Source organism: Mobula birostris, chromosome 12 (assembly GCF_030028105.1).
Source record: "Mobula birostris isolate sMobBir1 chromosome 12, sMobBir1.hap1, whole genome shotgun sequence".
Lineage (NCBI taxonomy): Eukaryota > Metazoa > Chordata > Chondrichthyes > Myliobatiformes > Myliobatidae > Mobula > Mobula birostris.
The window spans coordinates 68,734,948-68,753,151 of NC_092381.1; the positions used below are offsets into that span (position 1 = coordinate 68,734,948).

Here is an 18,204-nt window from a genome sequence, read left to right on the forward strand (position 1 = left end):
AATCAGATTTAATACAATTGCCAGTATTAGCAATTAAATTGTCACAGTGGGGTAAAGCAATAATGTTCAATTCAAGGTACAACTCTGAAATTCAAAACAAATGATTTTTCCTACTCTAAGGGTCATATTATTACTAATAAATGTTGACACTTTGTTGGGGGGGGGAGAGTAGTAGTGTCGAGATTAGTAATCAATACAACCAAAATATTCATCCAAAATTACAACCACAGTTAGTTGATTTGACTTAGGTTATTGGAATTATTTGTAATAAATTGCAATTTAGAGATAATATGCTAAATGCTTGGTTAAGAATCATTACTTTTTTCACATTAGATTGTAATATTTGTACATAATTGAGCACAGAAAGAAGCTTCAATAACTTTGTTAAATGCTTTATTAAATAAAGACTATTAAGTTGTATAATGAGCTTCTTCTGAATGTAAAATACCTTGTGACTTAACTGTGAAAAGCAGACATCATGAAGGATATATAATTAAGATATGAATTAGGAATACACTGGACTTTAGATTAACTGGCCCTTTCTTAGTGTTTCTGTAACGAGAGCAGATAATCTGTCTGCCATCTGTTTCCTCCTTATTAGCTACAAAATAAGATGAATGATGGCAGAGACAGTAAGCTTTAGTTTGTTATTATTAAATGACAATTTATTATAAATTTATAGTTCTTAACATAGTATTGTAATTATATATCCTTTTATTTGTGGTGACATTCTTCTTTGAAACTATGTAAACAGAATCACTTATGACTTTTTTGTGTGACCAAGACCCTATAGTATCTGTAAAATATGCATTTCAGTATCATTTTTATTATTCTTATTGGTTTTTTCCATGGTTATTCTGATCGATTTGCAATCAAGTTACTTGCTCTGGGGGTTCAGACTGTGCTCAGAGTGACATATGTTGGCAGCCTTGGATCGGTGGGCAGGCAAAGACCATGGAATATAGACTAAAAATGATTACCAGAAGTGGGACAAAGAATTTTACTTTTATAAAGCAAGTCGATCTAGAGTGTAACATTCAAAAGGGAGCCAGATGGATATCTAAAAAAGGAATGAAAATGCAGGCAGAGGAGAGAGAAAGAGCAAGATATTTGCATGAGCTGGATTGTTCTTATGTACAGATCAGTAGGCTGAATAGCTTTCTTCACTTCAGTAACCATTCTGTGATCTATTCAGCAATTCTGACCCATCTGTGGATTTTATGGAGCAAAGTCATTTCCTTTGATCTCCAAAAATTAACAAGCATGGCATTGTTTTTCTTGAAAACTTGCCTTGGGTTATAGAAGACTTATATAAAACCTCTGTGTATGGTTTCACTATTGTCATTTAATTCCTCTGCTGGCCAAGATGTGCCTCTTGTTGCCACAGTGGAAAAACTGCAGGTGCATCTTTTTCTTTTCTATCAATATTGCAAAGTGATTCTTTGACTCAGGTGGTATTTAATTAAACTGTATTGAATGAGAGTTCTACCCACTTCTGATTTCAGGTGATACTGTCTGTTTCCCAAAGGGGAAGAAGTTCATGGTGTACGTGCACACTTTTCCATATTTGGCATGCCATTTCTGTTTCTAAAACATTGACCAGCTCCCTAAGTGAGGTCCTGAGGACACACCAATTTCAGCTGTTTCATCAGTGTTAGGTCTGAAGTTGGGGTGTTCACCGATCATGGGACAATTTTCAATTCCATTTAAAGACTTCAGCAAGTCTAGAGGAACATTCAGTTTAGCAAGTAAAGTTTATGCCACAAAGTGCCATGGCCTGACCACATCAATAAAGGTGGTCGAGCCACATCTCAATATCATCCAATGCTTATTGACTTTAATATCTTTATACTTTATACTTTATTGTCACCAAACAATTGATACTAGAGCGTACAAGCATCACCGCGATATTTAATTCTGCGCTTTGCACTCACTGGATTACAAATCGATAGTAAATATTAAAAACTTAAATTATAAATCATAAATAGAAAATAGAAAAGGGAAAGTAAGGTAGTGCAAAAAAACCGAGATGCAGGTCTGGATATTTGGAGGGTACGGCCCAGATCCGGGTCAGGATCCGTTCAGCAGCCTTAACACAGTTGGAAAGAAGCTGTTCCCAAATCTGGCTGTATGCGTCTTCAAGCTCCTGAGCCTTCTCCCGGAGGAAGGAGGGACGAAAAGTGTGTTGGCTGGGTGGGTCGTGTCCTTGATTATCCTGGCAGCACTGCTCCGACAGCGTGCGGAGTAAAGTGAATCCAAGGACGGAAGGTAGGTTTGTGTGATGTGCTGGGCTGTGTTCACGATCTTCTGCAGCTTCTTCCGGTCTTGGACAGGACAACTTCCATACCAGGTTGTGATGCACCCTAGAAGAATGCTCTCTATGGTGCATCTATAAAAATTAGTGAGGGTTTTAGGGGACAGGCCAAATTTCTTTAGTTTTCTCAGTAAGTAAAGGCACTGGTGGGCCTTCTTGGCAGTGGACTCTGCATGGTTGAACCAAGTCAGGCCATTTGTGATATTGACCCCAAGGAACTTAAAGCTTTTGACCTGTTCCACTTGCGCACCACCAATGTAAATGGGGTTGTGCGGTCCACTACTCTTTCTGAAGTCAACAACCAATTCCTTCATCTTGCTGACGTTGAGGGATAGGTTATTGTCTTCGCACCATACCACCAGGTCTTAATTTCCTCTCTGTACTCAAACTCATCATTACCCGAGATACGGCCTACAATTGTGGCATCATCAGCAAACTTATATATTGAGATCAATGGTAACTTTAAGGGGCACCATTGACCACCACCTTAACAGGACCTGCCTTGTACATAGTTTAAGAAGCTTGGTCATTAGCTTAGCCTCTTCCTAACTTGCCAAAGACACAATAAAGCAGTGCAATATCTCCACTTGCTTTGATGAATGCATCTTCATAAAGCTTAAAACCATCTTGGATAAGCAGTCCATTTGAATATCCCCACAATGTGAAACTGATAATGTAGACAGAGGGGAAATATTTTTGCTGGTTGTGGAGCTTAGGATCATGGTGCACCATCTTAAAAGTACATCCAGACCTTTCAGGGGTGATGTTAGAAAACATTGCTTACACAGAAGGTAAATGATGACAGTTAACTCTTAATCTTAAATCTTTCATTCATAAAGTACAATCTTCTCAAATCCTGTTCAGGATGGGCACTAAATGCTAGCAATGCCAGCATTACTGTCAGTTATTTTTTTAAAAAAGGTACATCAAAGCAGGAGTGAATAATTTTATTTTCTCTCACTAATCTTTGAAGTTTGTTTTAGAGCAATATTCTAATAGGAATTCTCATTTATACTTACTCAATGACTAATGGAACAACATACAGAAAAAAACACCTACTTCCCAGCAGACAGATGAAAAATAATCACTTGGACAAATTCTTCTAATAAGAGAGTTAATATAAACAACAAACTACTAAAAGTAATTTAGTAATAGGTTGGCCTTCAAAAGCAACTGTTAACCCTGTAACACTCAGCTGGGGAAGCAATAGGAAGAGAAAAATATGCATGGGATATCAGGGCAGGGAATACCTATATTACTTCACTTCAACTGAAATACGGAACACTAAATGGTTCAAAAACTCCATGATATTATTGAACTAGCTTTACACAATGATGTAAATTGCAGAGTTATGCGGAATGGAAACTGGCTCTTTGACTCACTGAGTCGGCAAAGATCTTCAACCACCCTTTCACACCAAGCCTACATTAATCACATATTCCAGCTATAGATAACCCTTGTTTTTGCTGATGATTGAGAATTGAATGATTAGGTAGAGATAAACTGGATCGGATTTTTCCTTTTTTTTTGTAAAAAGGACATACCTGAGCCATTTTCCACACTGGAGACATGAGAAATTGCCGTCTGGAGTAACACACAAAAAGCTGTGGAACTCGGTGGGCCAGGCAGCATCAATGGACGGAAATAGATAGTTGCCACTACAGATGAAGGGCCTTGACTCAAAACGTCAACTGTCCGCTTCAATCCCTAGACACCGCCTAAGCTGCTGAGCTTTGTGTTTTCTGTGTTGCTGTGATGACCCTTGTGTCCCCCACCACCAGGTTCAGGAAGAGTTATTAGTCTACAATGATCAGGCTCCTGGACCTGTGTGGATAACTTCACTCATCTCAGCTCTGCACTGATTCCACAATCTGCAGACTCACTTTCACCGACTCTACAACTTGTCTTTTCGATATTATTTATTTAGGTTTTTATATACACAATTTGTCTTTATTTGCACATTCATTGTTTGTCTGCCCTTATTTATGCAGAGCTTTTTAAAAACTCCATTGCATTTCTTCGTTTTCCTGTAAAGGTAGTGTAAAGTGACAAATACATACATTGATAATAAACTTGCTTTGACTTTGACTTTGTTAGGCCGATGCCACCGTAACTGTACTGGAATAGTTTGGCTAAACATGTTGTTACTTCAGGAGTGCAGATCTTTAGCCCTACAGCTGGGATATTGCCTGATTCCTTAGTCTTTACTGCATCAATTTCTCTCAACTGGTTCTTGAGATCTCAGGGAGCAAATTGAATGTCTGAAGACTGTCTTCTGTGATGGCAGGGATTGGATGAAGAAGTCAAGGTGAATCACTCTCTCAGCTGTCAGTTATAACCTTACTTTTAGCATGTAGATGCTGGGTCCTGACATTGAAGTAAGCTATTCAACCCACTGAATCAATAATTTACCTCAAAGCAGCCTCATCAATCTCACCTACACCCACATAAGTAATTTCTCACACCAACCCATCAACTCCATCTTGGTTTTCCTATCACCCACCTGCTGTGGTCAGTTAACCTAGCAACAGCTCATTTGGGATGTGCCCTTTCATCAGAGACCTAGAGGAAACCCATTTGATCACAGGGAGCACATGCAAAATTCACACAGCCAGCTCCTGAGGTTAGGGTTGAACCCAGGGTGCTGGAGTTGCCCAGCCACTGTTACATTTGCAACGACTTCTTGGTTCTCCTCCTTCCAACCCTATTGGAGTATTGTTCAAGCAGCACACACAAAATGGTGGAGGAACTCAGCAGGTCAGGCAGCATCTGTGGAAAAGAGTAAACCGTCGATGTTTTGGGCCGAAATCCTTCATCAGGTCTGGAAGGGTCCTCATGTTTGTTAGAATATTATTTTGCAGGCTGTGGGGTCGCTTAGGCCGTTGCAGGGTGCTGGTGCTGGTGCTGTTCGGGCTTTTTGTGCCTATGCCCTGCAGCTTCACCGAGTTGACACTTGGTTTTCATCCGAGTCCAGTGCCGCTCCCAACTTGCCTTTCGACATTGCTGATGGAATCGGGTTTGGTTATAACAGTAGAGTGGGGAATATGAAGGATCCAGTGGTTACTGTGTACATCCCTGCCGCTGCTGGTGGTCCACGGGATCTCTTGGGCGCCCAGTGTTGATCCGCCAGATCTGAGTCTCTCCTATTTCGCACGATCGAAGGAGTGCTCAGGGCAAAGCCTGGAGTTTTGTCTCCACAAGACCCGTGTGGAAGTCACGCGTACTCGTGCCACAGTGGCCTGGCGCAACCGGATTCAGTGCTATTCAGTGGGGCGGAGTAGTGATCTGTCATTTGAGGGAGGGTGTTCGATGTAACCAGGGCGAGGTTACAAAACAGCGGTTGAAGTGGAAACCAGTTTGATTCCTCCAAGGTCAAAACTAAGCGCAATAGCAAGTATAGAATTGTCTATTTTGTCTCGGAAGTTTACTTGTAATTTTTTTTGGCAGAACTCAGTTCAAGGAAGTTTGTTTTATCCTTTGAACTACAAAACTGGCAAGTTAAATGCTGTGCCCCCCTGACCACCTACAATCCTAAATCAGTGGCGAAATTATTTATGAGGGCTAGTTAGTGAGGCAAATCCACGGAGTTCTTCTTCCTACCACTTGGATTGAAATTCCACTCAGGGAGCGTGCTTGCTTGGACGCAGGGTGGAAAAACACCTACCACAGATATTGGTGCTCAGCAGACCTATTGGCATGTAACTACGTTGTGCAATCTATCGCTCAGTTATTGTTAGTTATTCGCCGACAGTTATTCTTGTTGTGTTAGGCCAATGTAATTGATTTGGCTGAGGAACGGGGCGGGGTGAAGGCGGTCACTTCTCTCAGGAAGTTAATTATAATTGCAGAACGAACAGGGTAGCATTCGGCTGTATGTTCCGCGGTTGACAGTCTCGGTCCGGCGTGGTTCAGCGGAGAGTTTAGATCCCGCTTACTTTCAGCGTTCCGGCCGGTATTCTAGCCTTGGCATAATGGGTGGATCTGTCTCCAGCTTGGATGAGAGTAAATGCAATTATATCAGAGGTAAGGACGATTTCATTACAGAGGTAACTTTCCTGGTTGTAGCGCGGCGAAGAGTAAACTATCAAGTAATTCAACCAGATGTACTGTTAGATGTTAATCTTTGACAAGTGGAAATCGAGAGAATTGTGTTACGTTGTGTTAGTGTGGAATAATGAACAAAGAATGAAACTAATCCGTAGGAATACTGTAATACAGGTTTGTTTGCCAGCTCGTCTCTTGGAGGGTTTGTGCATGCGTGCGTGTCTCTTCAACTCTTCGTGGATACGCCATCCATTCATGCCCAGTTATGACCAACTTACTTTGGAAACCCAGACACTTTGTGTCAGTAATGTTATCCTCCCCAGAGCCGCAAAAGATCGAAAGTTGAATGGTGTGACTGTGTGTGGGGAGGGAAATATGGCACACTCTCAACTCCAGCGGAAAACTTGATTCATGCCGACTCGCGTTGAAGATGTCTGCCGGAAAAAAAACTTCTAAATCTGCAATCTTTTCCAGGGCGAGGACTACCTGCTTCGAGTATGAAAGGAGTGTTTGACTTTATTCATACATATGAAAGGGTTAATTATTAACGTCTCCCGTTACTCTCTATAAATATTAAAACTCTGAATGTTCGGTTTTCACGTACCGGCTAGCTGAAAATAGTACACAGGTTGTATAGTCGAGTTTGAAATCGCAGCGGTTGCTGTGGACGTTTGGGGAACAGAGGCGGCAGCAATGTTTTCACATTTGGAACCTCTGGGAATTGGTGCTCCCTATACACTTGTGCCGCGTGGCCTATCAGAATAAAGGAGCCACTTCAGGGCTGTCTGGCCGTTGCTGTCCCCGGAGGCATGACTTTAACCGTTGTGCTGAATTGCTAAATGGTTTTATTTATTCGCTGTTTACGTCAATGGAGGTGCGGGACACCTACATCTGTGTGGATCTCAGTGGCTGTAGCGCCAGAGCTTTCGGTGCAAGCACAAAGGTTGCCAATGTCTGTTCAATCAGAATCATGAAATTTGTTGTTTCAACGCAGCAGTATATTGCAATACATATTTGTTTTCAAACTATGAATTACAATAAGAAATATATTAAATAATTACATTTAATAAATGGTGCAAAAAGAAATTGTCATTACACCAATGTGCAGAATCATTTCTAAGTTAGTCGGCAGACTAAAAGAGCAGCGTTTGTCTCATTCCAACCCTAAAGTCCGTAATTTATCGGTTTGTTAAATGTGACAGTGCGCTCTCGCTCAGGAGATGGAGACGTGGCGTGGCAGCCGTTCCGTCAGCAGCCGCAGCCTGATTCGTGAACTAAATCCATTGCATTTAAAATGCAGCCCAGGAAGCGGCTTTCACAAACAACAGCCAACAAAAGGAAGGAGCAAACAGCGCCGATGCATTTGGAACATTTGGGGGAAATGCCTTTACAGTTACGGCATCGAAAGCGCGGAGAGCACAGGCTTCAGTGGGTGTGCGGCACTGCCCTGTTTCGTGAGATCAGGGGAATTCCCATTAAATCACACAGTTACCTTCATTGTAAGGGTATAATAATTGGAGCGCTCAACGACGAAAGCAAAGTGGCGGTTGTAATTCTGGTTTAAAAGCATTAATTAATCAGGAGGGCTTCCCTTGCGCCGCTGGGGTCCCACGACTACTTTGCTGGCTACATCCGCGGTTTGCTGCTGTCTTCTCTTGGGGCCCACGTCTAGGATTTCACATTTTCTACTATTGCTGCTTTCCAATTTTATTTTTCTGTTAACCTTTAAAATGTGAATAAAATGGAAACCCGCACGATAAACAAGCAAGTTAAAGCAAACAAATGGAATGCACAACAATGGGATTAATGCATGGTTGACGGCCATCACTGACCAAATTGTCTGTTTCCTTACTGGGCCTTTCTCTGGCTTTATAACTAATGGTCACTAACTGTGTATGGATAGGTCTTGTTTAAAAACAAATTGGACTTTTCCACTGCAATAGGGGTTAGTTGCCGTAGGCATTTGTTTGGGGGCCGTTTGGTTCCTTTCTCTGGGCTGATGATTTTATGCCCTTTGCCTAATTTCCCCCGAAGTAACTGGTAAAATGGTGGAGTGGTAAATCTCAGCCCAAGCATGGACGGTGACACGCTGAACGTTACAGAAATGGGCGACGAGAGGCTTCCTTCTGTCTGTTGTAAATTAGCTGAGCCCAACGGGGCAGCGCGATTGCCCAATGTGTCCACTCACACTTTTGGCTTTGTTTGTGAAAATCACTGAAAGTTAGATAGTAGCAAGACCCTTCAAATTGCAGAGTGAATATTAGGTATATCAAGAAACGTATCTTCGGAATTTCTTCATTATGTCCAACAATAATAATGTTATCGCGCTGAAACTATTAAAGAGATCGAATGTTTTTATTCCGTTCATGCCTAAATCAACACTTAACCGCTTTTTATGTAACAGTCCAGATTTATCATCCCAAAACTCACAGAACTGGGATGATGTCCCCCGCGAATAAGCACAGGGAGAAACAAACTCCCAGTGGCACAGTGCACGAAATGTCCGTCCCTCCTGCCGCTCTGCATCTTTATAGCCCAAAACTGGGAAAAACATTTATAAAACCCTCTTCTATACACTGACGTCTGAATTCCATATTTCTGAGACGTATTCTCTCTCCCCAGAAACAAAGCTTGCTAAACTCTACAATTCCCAGCCAATCCATGCAGTATTTGAATGCATCCGAATGTTTTCCCCCCAATGGGCGCACCATGCAGTGTGAGCATGCTGAAGGAAGACCGTATCAGTGTAGGTCACAATCAGCAATCTACCAGGTTATGACCCACCTCAACTCCACTCTACTAGACATTCGAATTATTCTGCTATTTTATTTCCAGTATGCCAGGGGACAAAATTGGACTAGTACACAACCCCTCTGTTAATGCAGTAAGCTTATTTGCGGACTCATTCCACAGGACCTAATAGTTGTTTTTTGCAGCTGAATTAGGCTGCCGAACCTTCTAAGCCAATACCAGGTATTGACCAGGGAACCACCGGGTGCAGGCTGGACATTGGACAATAGAGCTTACATTCATGATTATGACCCAAGAAAAGGCCATTAGGTTTATCAGGTCCGTACTACCTCCCACCAGAGCAAACCAATCAATTGCTTTCTCCTCTTGTTTCCCTCACAGGGCTAAATTTCATATGCCCATCATCTCTCCATGACTCTTCTGCCACTTCCACTTAGGGTTAGTTTACAGTAGTTAATTAGCTTGCCAGGCATCTATGGGAGGTAGAAGGAAACTGCAGTACCTGGAAGAAATCCCCACAGTTAGGGTGAGAATGAGCAAACACCACAAAGAAGTCAGGATTAAACCCTGAACCCTGGAGCCATGACACAGCAATGCCACTTTTTGAGCCTTATTTGATTGTGCTTCTTCAATGGGTACATTTAATGTCAGAGAAATTTATACAATATACATCCTGAAATTCTTTTTCTTCACAAACATCCACAAAAACAGAGGAGTGCCCCAAAGAATGAATGACAGTTAAATGTTAGAACCCCCAAAGCACCCCACCAGCTCCCCCTCCCATGCACAAGCAACAGCAAGCAATAATCCCCCTCCCCCACCAGCAAAAAAGCATAAGCGCTCCCCACTGAGCACTCAAGCATGCAGCAAAGCATCAATAAAGACACAGACGCAGTGCCCCAAAGACTATTTGTTTACCCGGTATTCGACACACCACAGGCGCTCTCTCTCCCTAATAAGGGGACAAGAAGTGTCCCCGTTTCACAGCGAGAGTGGCCATTGTTGGAGGAGGGCAATGCTAGAGTAGTCGGGCTTTGGCTCAACAGACTTGGGCAAGGACAGGAGGAGGTTCTAAATAAGATGCTAGTAAGTTCTTTTTCTCTGTTAGCAGATAGCTAGTGCACTGAGAATGGGTTCAGAATTAGTGGTATGTTCCTTGTGTGAGATCTGGAAACTTTGGAAGACCTCCAGTCTCCCTGATAACTACCCCTGCACAAAGTGAACCAAGCCACAGCATCTCAGAAACCATGTTGAGGCACTGGAGCTGCAGCTGGATGACCTTCAGCTCATCCTGGAGAATGAGGAGGTGATAGATGGGAGCTACAGATAAGAGGTAACCACATCCAAGTTGCAGGATGCAGGTACTTGGTGACTGTCAGGACAGGGAAAGGGAATAGGCAGCTAGTGCAGAGTATCCCTGTGGCCTTCCCCTCAATAATAAATATACTACTTTGGATACTGTTGGGTGAGGGGGGGGGAGATGACAGGAGAGGAGTGTAGTAGTGATAGGGGATTCCATAGTTAGGGGAGCAGACAGGAGATTCAATGGACATGATAAAGATACCTGAATGGTATTTTTGCTTCCCAGGTGCCAGGGGAGTCTTGGATTGGGTCCACAGCTTTCTAAAGGGGGAGAGCCAACAGCCAGAAGTCGTGCTACATATTGGTACCAACAACATAGGCAGGAAATGGGAAGAGGCCCTGAAGAGAGAATATAGGAAGTTGGGCAGGAAGCTAAAAAGTAGGTCGTCCAGTGTAATAATCTCTGGATTGCTGCCTGTGCCATGCACCAGTGAGGGTCAGAACAGGATGAATCCATTGCTGAGGAGTTGGTGTGGGGGCAGGGTTTCAGAACTTTGGATCATTGGGCTCTCTTTTGGGGAAGGTATGATGTGTACAAAAAGGGTGGGTTACACCTGAACCTGAGTGGGAACAACATCCTTGAGAGTAGATTTGCTAGAGCTATAGGGGAGGGTTTAAACTAATTTGGCAGCGGAGGTGAAAACCAGAATGATAGGACTGAGGATAGGGCAATGGACAAACAAGTAGATGCAGTGTGCACTGAGACTGTGGGGCAGGACAGGCAGATGATAGGCTAAAATTGCAGTCAGTGGGATGAGATTAAGTGTAGCATGGGGGCAAAATCAAAAAGGGTGATGAATACAGGACTGAAGGTGTAATATTTGAATGCACACAGTATATGGAATAAGGTAGGTGATCTAGTATCAAAATTAGAGATTGGCAGATACCACTGGGATATAGCTGAAAGAAGGTAATAGTTGGGAGTTTGGCATCCAAGGATACACATTGTATCAAAAGGGCAGGCAGGTAAGCAGAGGGGGTGGGTGGCTCTGTTGGTAAAAAATGAAATCAAATGCTTAGAAAGAGGTGACAGAGAATCTGAAGATATGGAATTTATCAGTCATTAAATCAAGTCCGACTCTTTCTGACCTCATGGATCATAGGGTCCATAGGGTTTTCATGGCAAGATATGGAAGTAGATGGCTGCTGCCCGGGTTGGGACCTGGCTGAGTTTGAACTCAGGACCATCTGCCTTGAAGTCCAGTGCTGATGCCACTACACCACCAGCCAGCCCAAATAGAATAGAATACTTGGGGGCAAAGTTAAGAAACTGCAAGTGTAAAAAGACTTTGATGGGATTTTTATACAGGCCTCCAAATAGTTGCCGGGACGTGGGATCCAAATTACAACAGGAGATAGAAAAAGTATGTAAAAAGGGCAATGTTATGATAGTAATGAGTGATTTCAATATGCAGGTAAATTGGGAAAAACAGGTTGGTGCAGTATCCCAAGAGAGGGAATGTGTAGAATGTCATCGAGATGGCTTTACAGAGAAGCTTGTGGTTGAGCCCATTAGGAGAAAGGCATTTCTGGATTTGATGTTGTTTAATGATTTGGTGATTTGATTAAGGAGCTTAAGGTAAAGGAACCCTTTGGAGCCAGTGATCATAATATGATACAATTCACCCTGCAATTTCAGAGGGAGAAGGTAAAGTTAGATGTATCAGTATTACAGTTGAGTAAAGGGAATTACAGAGGCATAAGAGGGGAGCTGATCAAAGTTGATTGGAAGGGGGCACAAGCATGGATGACAGCAGAACAACAATGGCTAGTATTTTTTGGGAGCAATTTGGAAGGTGTAGGATAGATACATTCCAAAGATGAAGATGTATTCTTAAGGGAGGACGAGGCATATATGCTGACAAGGGAAGTCAAAGACAGCATAAAAACAAAGGGGAGGACTTACAATATGACAAAAATTAGTTGTTAGTTAGAGGATTAGGAAGTTATGATAGTGGGAGTGTGAAGTGCAGAATCAAATATTGCTGTGATGATTGTACGTTCTAGTACTAATTGTTTGGTGACTATAAAGTATAAAGTATAAAGTATTAAAAACCAATGGAAGATAAATAAAAAGGCCAGAAGGAGAAAAAGTAAATGGGTAGATACTTCATTGATCCCAAAGGAAATTGCAGTGTTACAGTAGCACTACAAGTGCACAGTTATACAAACAGAAGGAAAGATGGAATATGAAGATTTATAGGCATCCGTTAGTCTCATGAGACCATGGATTTGCGCCTTGGAAGGTTTCCGGGGCGCAGACCTGGGTAAGGTTGTATGGAACCAGCAGTTGCCCATACTGCAAGTCTCCCCTCTCCACGCCACCGACGTTGTCCAAGGGAAGGGCATTAGGACCCATACAGCTTGGCAACAGTGTCATCGCAGAGCAATGTGTGGTTAAGTGCCTTGCTCAAGGACTCACACATTGCCTCAGCCAAGGCTCGAACTAGCGACCTTCAAATCACTAGACGAACGCCTTAACCACTTGGCCATGCGCCAACACCATATATGAAGATAAATAATCCAATAATATCAAGGAGGATATCAAAAGATTTTTCATATATATACAGAGTAAAAGTGAGGTGAGAGTGGACATTGGACCACTAGAAAATGATGCTGGAGAGGTAACAATGGGAGACAATGAAATGGTGAATGAAATTAATGTATTTTACAGCAGCCTTCATGACGGAAGACACAAGCACGATGTCAAAATTTTGAGAGCATCAGGGGCAGAAGTGAATGTTGTTGCTATTACTAAGGAGAAGGTACTTGGGAAGATGAAAGGTCTGAAGGTAGATAAATCACCTAGACCAGATGGTGTGCCCCCCAAGGTTCTGAAAGAGGTAGCTGAAGAGATTATTGAGATATTAGTAAAGATCTTTCAAGAATAACCAGATTCTGGAATGGTTCTGGAGGACAGGAAAGTTGCAAATGTCACTCCATTCTTTATGAAGGAAGTGAGGCAGAGGAAAAGAAATTATGGGCTAATTAGCCTGACTTTAGTGGTTGGAAAGTTGCTGGAATCCATTATTATGGATATGGTTTAGGGGTACTTCGAGGTACATGATAAAATAGGCCAAAGTCAGCATGGTTTTCTTAAGGGATGATATTCCCTGACAAATCTGTTGGAATTCTCTGAGCAAATAACAGGCAGGATAAACAAAGGAGAGTCAGTGGATGCTGCTTACTTGATTTTCAGAAGTCCTGTGACAAAGTGCTGCATGTGAGGTTGCTCAGCAAGATAAGAGCCCGTGATATTACAGGAAAGATAGTAGCATGGTTAGAAGATTAGCTGACTGGCAGGAGGCAAAGGGTGGGAATAAAGGGAGCCTTTTCTGGTTGGCTGCCGGTGACTCATGGTGTTTTGCAGGGGTTGATGTTATATATGTGAATGACTGGGATGACGGAATTGATAGCTTTGTCGCCAAGTTTGCGGACAACAGGAAGATAGGTGGATGGGCAAGTAGTGCTGAGGAAGCAAGGAATTTGCAGAAGGGCTTGGACAGATTGGGAGAATGAGCAAAGTGGCAGATGGAATATAGTGTAGGGAATTGTCTGGTCATGCACTTCGGTAGAGGGAATAAAGGCGTAGACTATTTTCTAAATGGAGAGAAAATTCAAAGAGCAGAGGTGCAAAGGGACTTAGCAGTACTTGTGCTGGATTCCTTAATGATTGACTTGCAGGTTGAGTTGGTGGTATGCAAGGCATTTGCAATGTTAGCAATTATTTCAAGAGGACTAGAATATAAGAACTCGCATGGGACCCAGCTATGCCTGTCTCTTCGTTGGTTATGTGGAACAGTCTGTGCTCCAAACCTATTCTGGTACTGCTCCCCAACTTTTCCTTTGGTACATTGACGACTACATTGGTGCTGCTTCCTGCACCCATGCTGAGCTCGTCAATTTCATCGACTTTACTTCAAACTTCCACCCAGCACTCAAATTCACTTGGTCTATCTTGGACACTTCTCTCCCCTTTCTCGATGTCTCGGTCTCCATCTCTGGAGACAGACTGTCCACTAACATCTTCTACAAGCCCACTGACTCTCATAACTACCTCGACTATACCTTTTCCCACCCCACCACATGCAAAAACGCCATTCCCTATTCCTAGTTCCTCTGTCTCCGCCACATCTGCTCCGAGGATGAGGCTTTCCGTTCCAGGACATCTCAAATGTCCTCTTTCTTTAAGGATCGTGGTTTCCCTTCTACCGTCATCAATGATGCCCTCACTCGCATCTCCTCCATTTCCCGCACTTCAGCCCTCACCCCATCCTCCCGCCACCACAACAGGGACAGAGTTCCCCTTGTCCTTACCTACCATCCCACCAGCCTCCGGATCCAGCATATTATCCTCTGCAGCTTCCGCCACCTTCAACAGGACCCCACCACTAAGCACATCTTTCCCTCTCCACCCCTCTCCACTTTCCGCAAGGATCGGTCCCTCCGCAACTCCCTTATCCGCATGTCCATCCCCACGGATCTCCCACCCGGCACTTATCCCTGTAAGCGTAAGTGCTACGCCAGTCCCTACACCTCCTCTCTTGCCACCATTCAGGACCCCAAACAATCCTTCCAGGTGAGGCAACACTTCACTTGTGAATCTGTTGGGGTCATCTATTGCCTCCTCTACATCGGTGAAACCCGACGTAGATTGGGGGACCGCTTCGTCAAGCACCTCCACTCCGTCCGCCACAACAGACAGGATCTCCCGGAAGCCACCCACTTCAACTCTGCTTCCCATTCCCCTTCAGATATGTCCATACATGGCCTCCTCTACTGCCATGATGAGGCTAAACTCAGGTTGGAGGAGTAACACTTCATATACCGTCTAGGTAGTCTCCAGCCCCTTGGTATGAACATAGAATTCTCCAACTTCCGGTAATTCCTTCCCCCTCTATCCCTATTTCACTCTGCCCCCTCCCCCAGCTGCCTCTAACCTCCCTCATGGTTCCGCCTCCTTCTACTACTCATTGTTTTCCTGCTTATGACATCGATGCTTCCCCTCCCCCACCCCTTTGTCTTTCAAATTACTGGTCTTTCAACCAAACCTACAAGCATTCTTCAGATCCTTCCCCCGCCTTCATTCTTCAGTCCTGACGAAGGGTTCTGGCCCGAAACGTCGACTCATCGTCTCCACTGATGCTGCCTAACCTGCTGAGTTCCTCCAGCGTACTGTAAGTGTTGCCTAGAATATAAGAGCAAGGATGTGATGCTGAGGCTTTATAAAGTCAGTCTGCACTTGGAGTATTGTGAGCGGTTTTGGGCCCCTTATCTTAGAAAAGATGTGGTGGCATAGGAGAGGGTCCAGAGGAAATTCTTGAGAGTGATTCTGGGAATGAAAGGGTTAACAAATGAGGCGTGTTTGTTGACTTCAGGCTCGTACCTGCTGGAGTTTAGAAGAATGACGGGGGACCTCATTGAAACCTATTGAATATTAATAGGTCCGGATAGAGCAGATGTCGGGAGGATGTTTCCAATAGTGGCTCAGTCTAAGATCAGAGGTCAGAGCCTCAGACTGGAACAGAGATGAGGAAGAATTCTTTTGCCAGAGGGTAGTGAATCTGTGAAATTCATTGCCACAGGGAGCTGTGGATGCCATGTTACTGAGTATATTTAAAGCAGAGTTTGATCGGTTCTTGATTAGTCAGGGCATCAAAGGTTATGGAAAGAAGACAGGAGAATGAGGATGAATGGGATAATAAATCAGCCGTGGTGGAATGATGAAGTATGCTCAATGGGTCGAATGCCTAACTCTGCTCCTTTGTCTTGTGGTCTTATATCGCGTGGCTTAAGAAGATATTGAAGTATAGGTGTAGAATAATGACTTTGCTGAACAAAGGAGAAGCAGGAACTCTGTGACTAATTGGTAGCTTTTAAAAAGCGCTTCAGTGGGTACAACGAATTTACTTCTGCACTCTGAAATTCTGTGCTGTAACTCTGCAGTCTGATCAGTTATGTTGAAGAAGGGATTATGTAATGAGGAGACCATGACGCTTCAAGAAACTGGGGTTAAATTTTGAGAGACCAGCAATGGCCAAAAGGACAGATTAGAAAAACAGATTTTGGATTTTCATCTGTCCGACATAGATTCACATTGGGCTCTGATTTATCCACCAAATAATTAGGGAAGAGCAGTAATTACAATTCAGATAGGCCCATTTGACCCACTGGATCTATGGCAGCTCTCAACAGACCAATCCCTTTGTGACTGAAACCAACAGGTGCCAATACATGGAAGGAGGTGGAGGTGTTGCCATGATATCTTGTGTTTGTCTTATTGATGAATTTTCTAAAGAGAAGAATCCTTTGGAGATACCCCTCCCCACTCTTTCCATGTCAATCACACCTTGCCAGTGTGATGACTCCCTTTGCATGCAGGCACTGAAGTCATACAGGTGGAACAATCTGTCTGTCTTTGGGATTTGGATCAGTGTGCTCTCAAGATTGAAGAAGAAGTCCTCCTTGGACTTGGACGAGTCACTGAGATACTGGACCTCATTATTTTTGATGGCAATGTTTATTCTGTGAAGATGACATTCTTCTTCCTGTCTGGCTCTGCAGAAGAAGGTTTGCCTGCTGCCTTATTCTTTCAACTGGCCATCTCATTCCTATCTTGTTTCATCAGGTACAGCAATATTCATGTCAGTGAGTTTGACTTCCCAAGTTGGATTGTAGAGTGGTGTTCAGATTTATTACTGTTGAGTTTCCTTATGAGGGTTCTGACATTCCAGATCTCAGTTTCAAGCTATGGGATGGCAAATGCCTGTGGGTGGTTCTTTTAACATAGAGTAGCAGTTGCGTACTGACTGCCACTTAGAGCAAGGTCTTGATAAATTGGCAAGGGAGCCCAAATTGACTGGAGACCAGGCTCTGCTGAATGAGTATTAATGCTCACAGTTTAATGTATGCATGTATAAATCATGTCTGGCATGGACATGCTTGCTCCTACACATATACCAACGTGGGTTCTCAAACTCAGGGACCTTTGGGCCACTGATTCCCTCCCAGCTTCCTTACTACAGTTTCCAAGTGTAACTATGAATAAGGACTCATTTCCACTTTCTAGCTCCAGCCATGTCCATGACTCCTTTCTCTGTCTGCATACTAAACACTGACATCTATTACTGCAGACAGACATCTTACTCTATCCTTGAACCCAACTCCTGCCACACTTCTATACATATCCACACTTTGGCACATGCTCCCGATCCTGGCTCCCGGTGCATACCTAAACCCAATGGCATGCCAACCAGGTATTGACCAACAGGTTAATGATTGAACCATTCTCAGGGAGGACCAAAGTCAAGAAAGGCCAAGTAATTGCTCTTGATCTTTTTTGACAGAATGTTGCATCTCATCAATAAATTTCACAGCCAGTGTTCTGAGCTGATGGGAAGCTGTTTAACAACTGCTGACTCTACTTCAGAAACAAGGCCACCCAAATCTCTGTAGTCAAGCTGGTGCATGTAGCTAACACTCACATTTTTGCACACTCAAGTCCGAGCTCCAAGCCATCATCAGTACTTTTACTGAAGCATACGAGAGGGAAGTTCCCTGCCAATCTGCCCTTGCTGCAGCTCTCTGCCCTATAACAGTAGAAAGATTTATGGTGAGTCCTTGGAAATCCTGGACCACGTCCCAACTCTCAGGCCAAGAGTAAACAAGGGCAGACATCGATAGTCTCTTGAAGAAGAGGGTATTTGAAGATCATGACTTCAGACCTGCCACAA

At 43.4% G+C, this 18,204-nt stretch overlaps 1 protein-coding gene across 1 annotated transcript in view; it reads left to right on the forward strand.

Moving 5' to 3' along the window:
* The first annotated feature begins 6,031 nt into the window (after window positions 1-6,031).
* The window catches only part of LOC140206005 (protein Niban 1-like), a 137,070-nt gene continuing 124,897 nt past the window's right edge, over window positions 6,032-18,204 (forward strand). Inside the window, exon 1 of the mRNA XM_072274010.1 lies at window positions 6,032-6,337. Coding sequence (XP_072130111.1) covers window positions 6,286-6,337 — 52 coding nt within the window. The 5' untranslated portion in view covers window positions 6,032-6,285. The remainder of the gene's footprint in view (window positions 6,338-18,204) is intronic.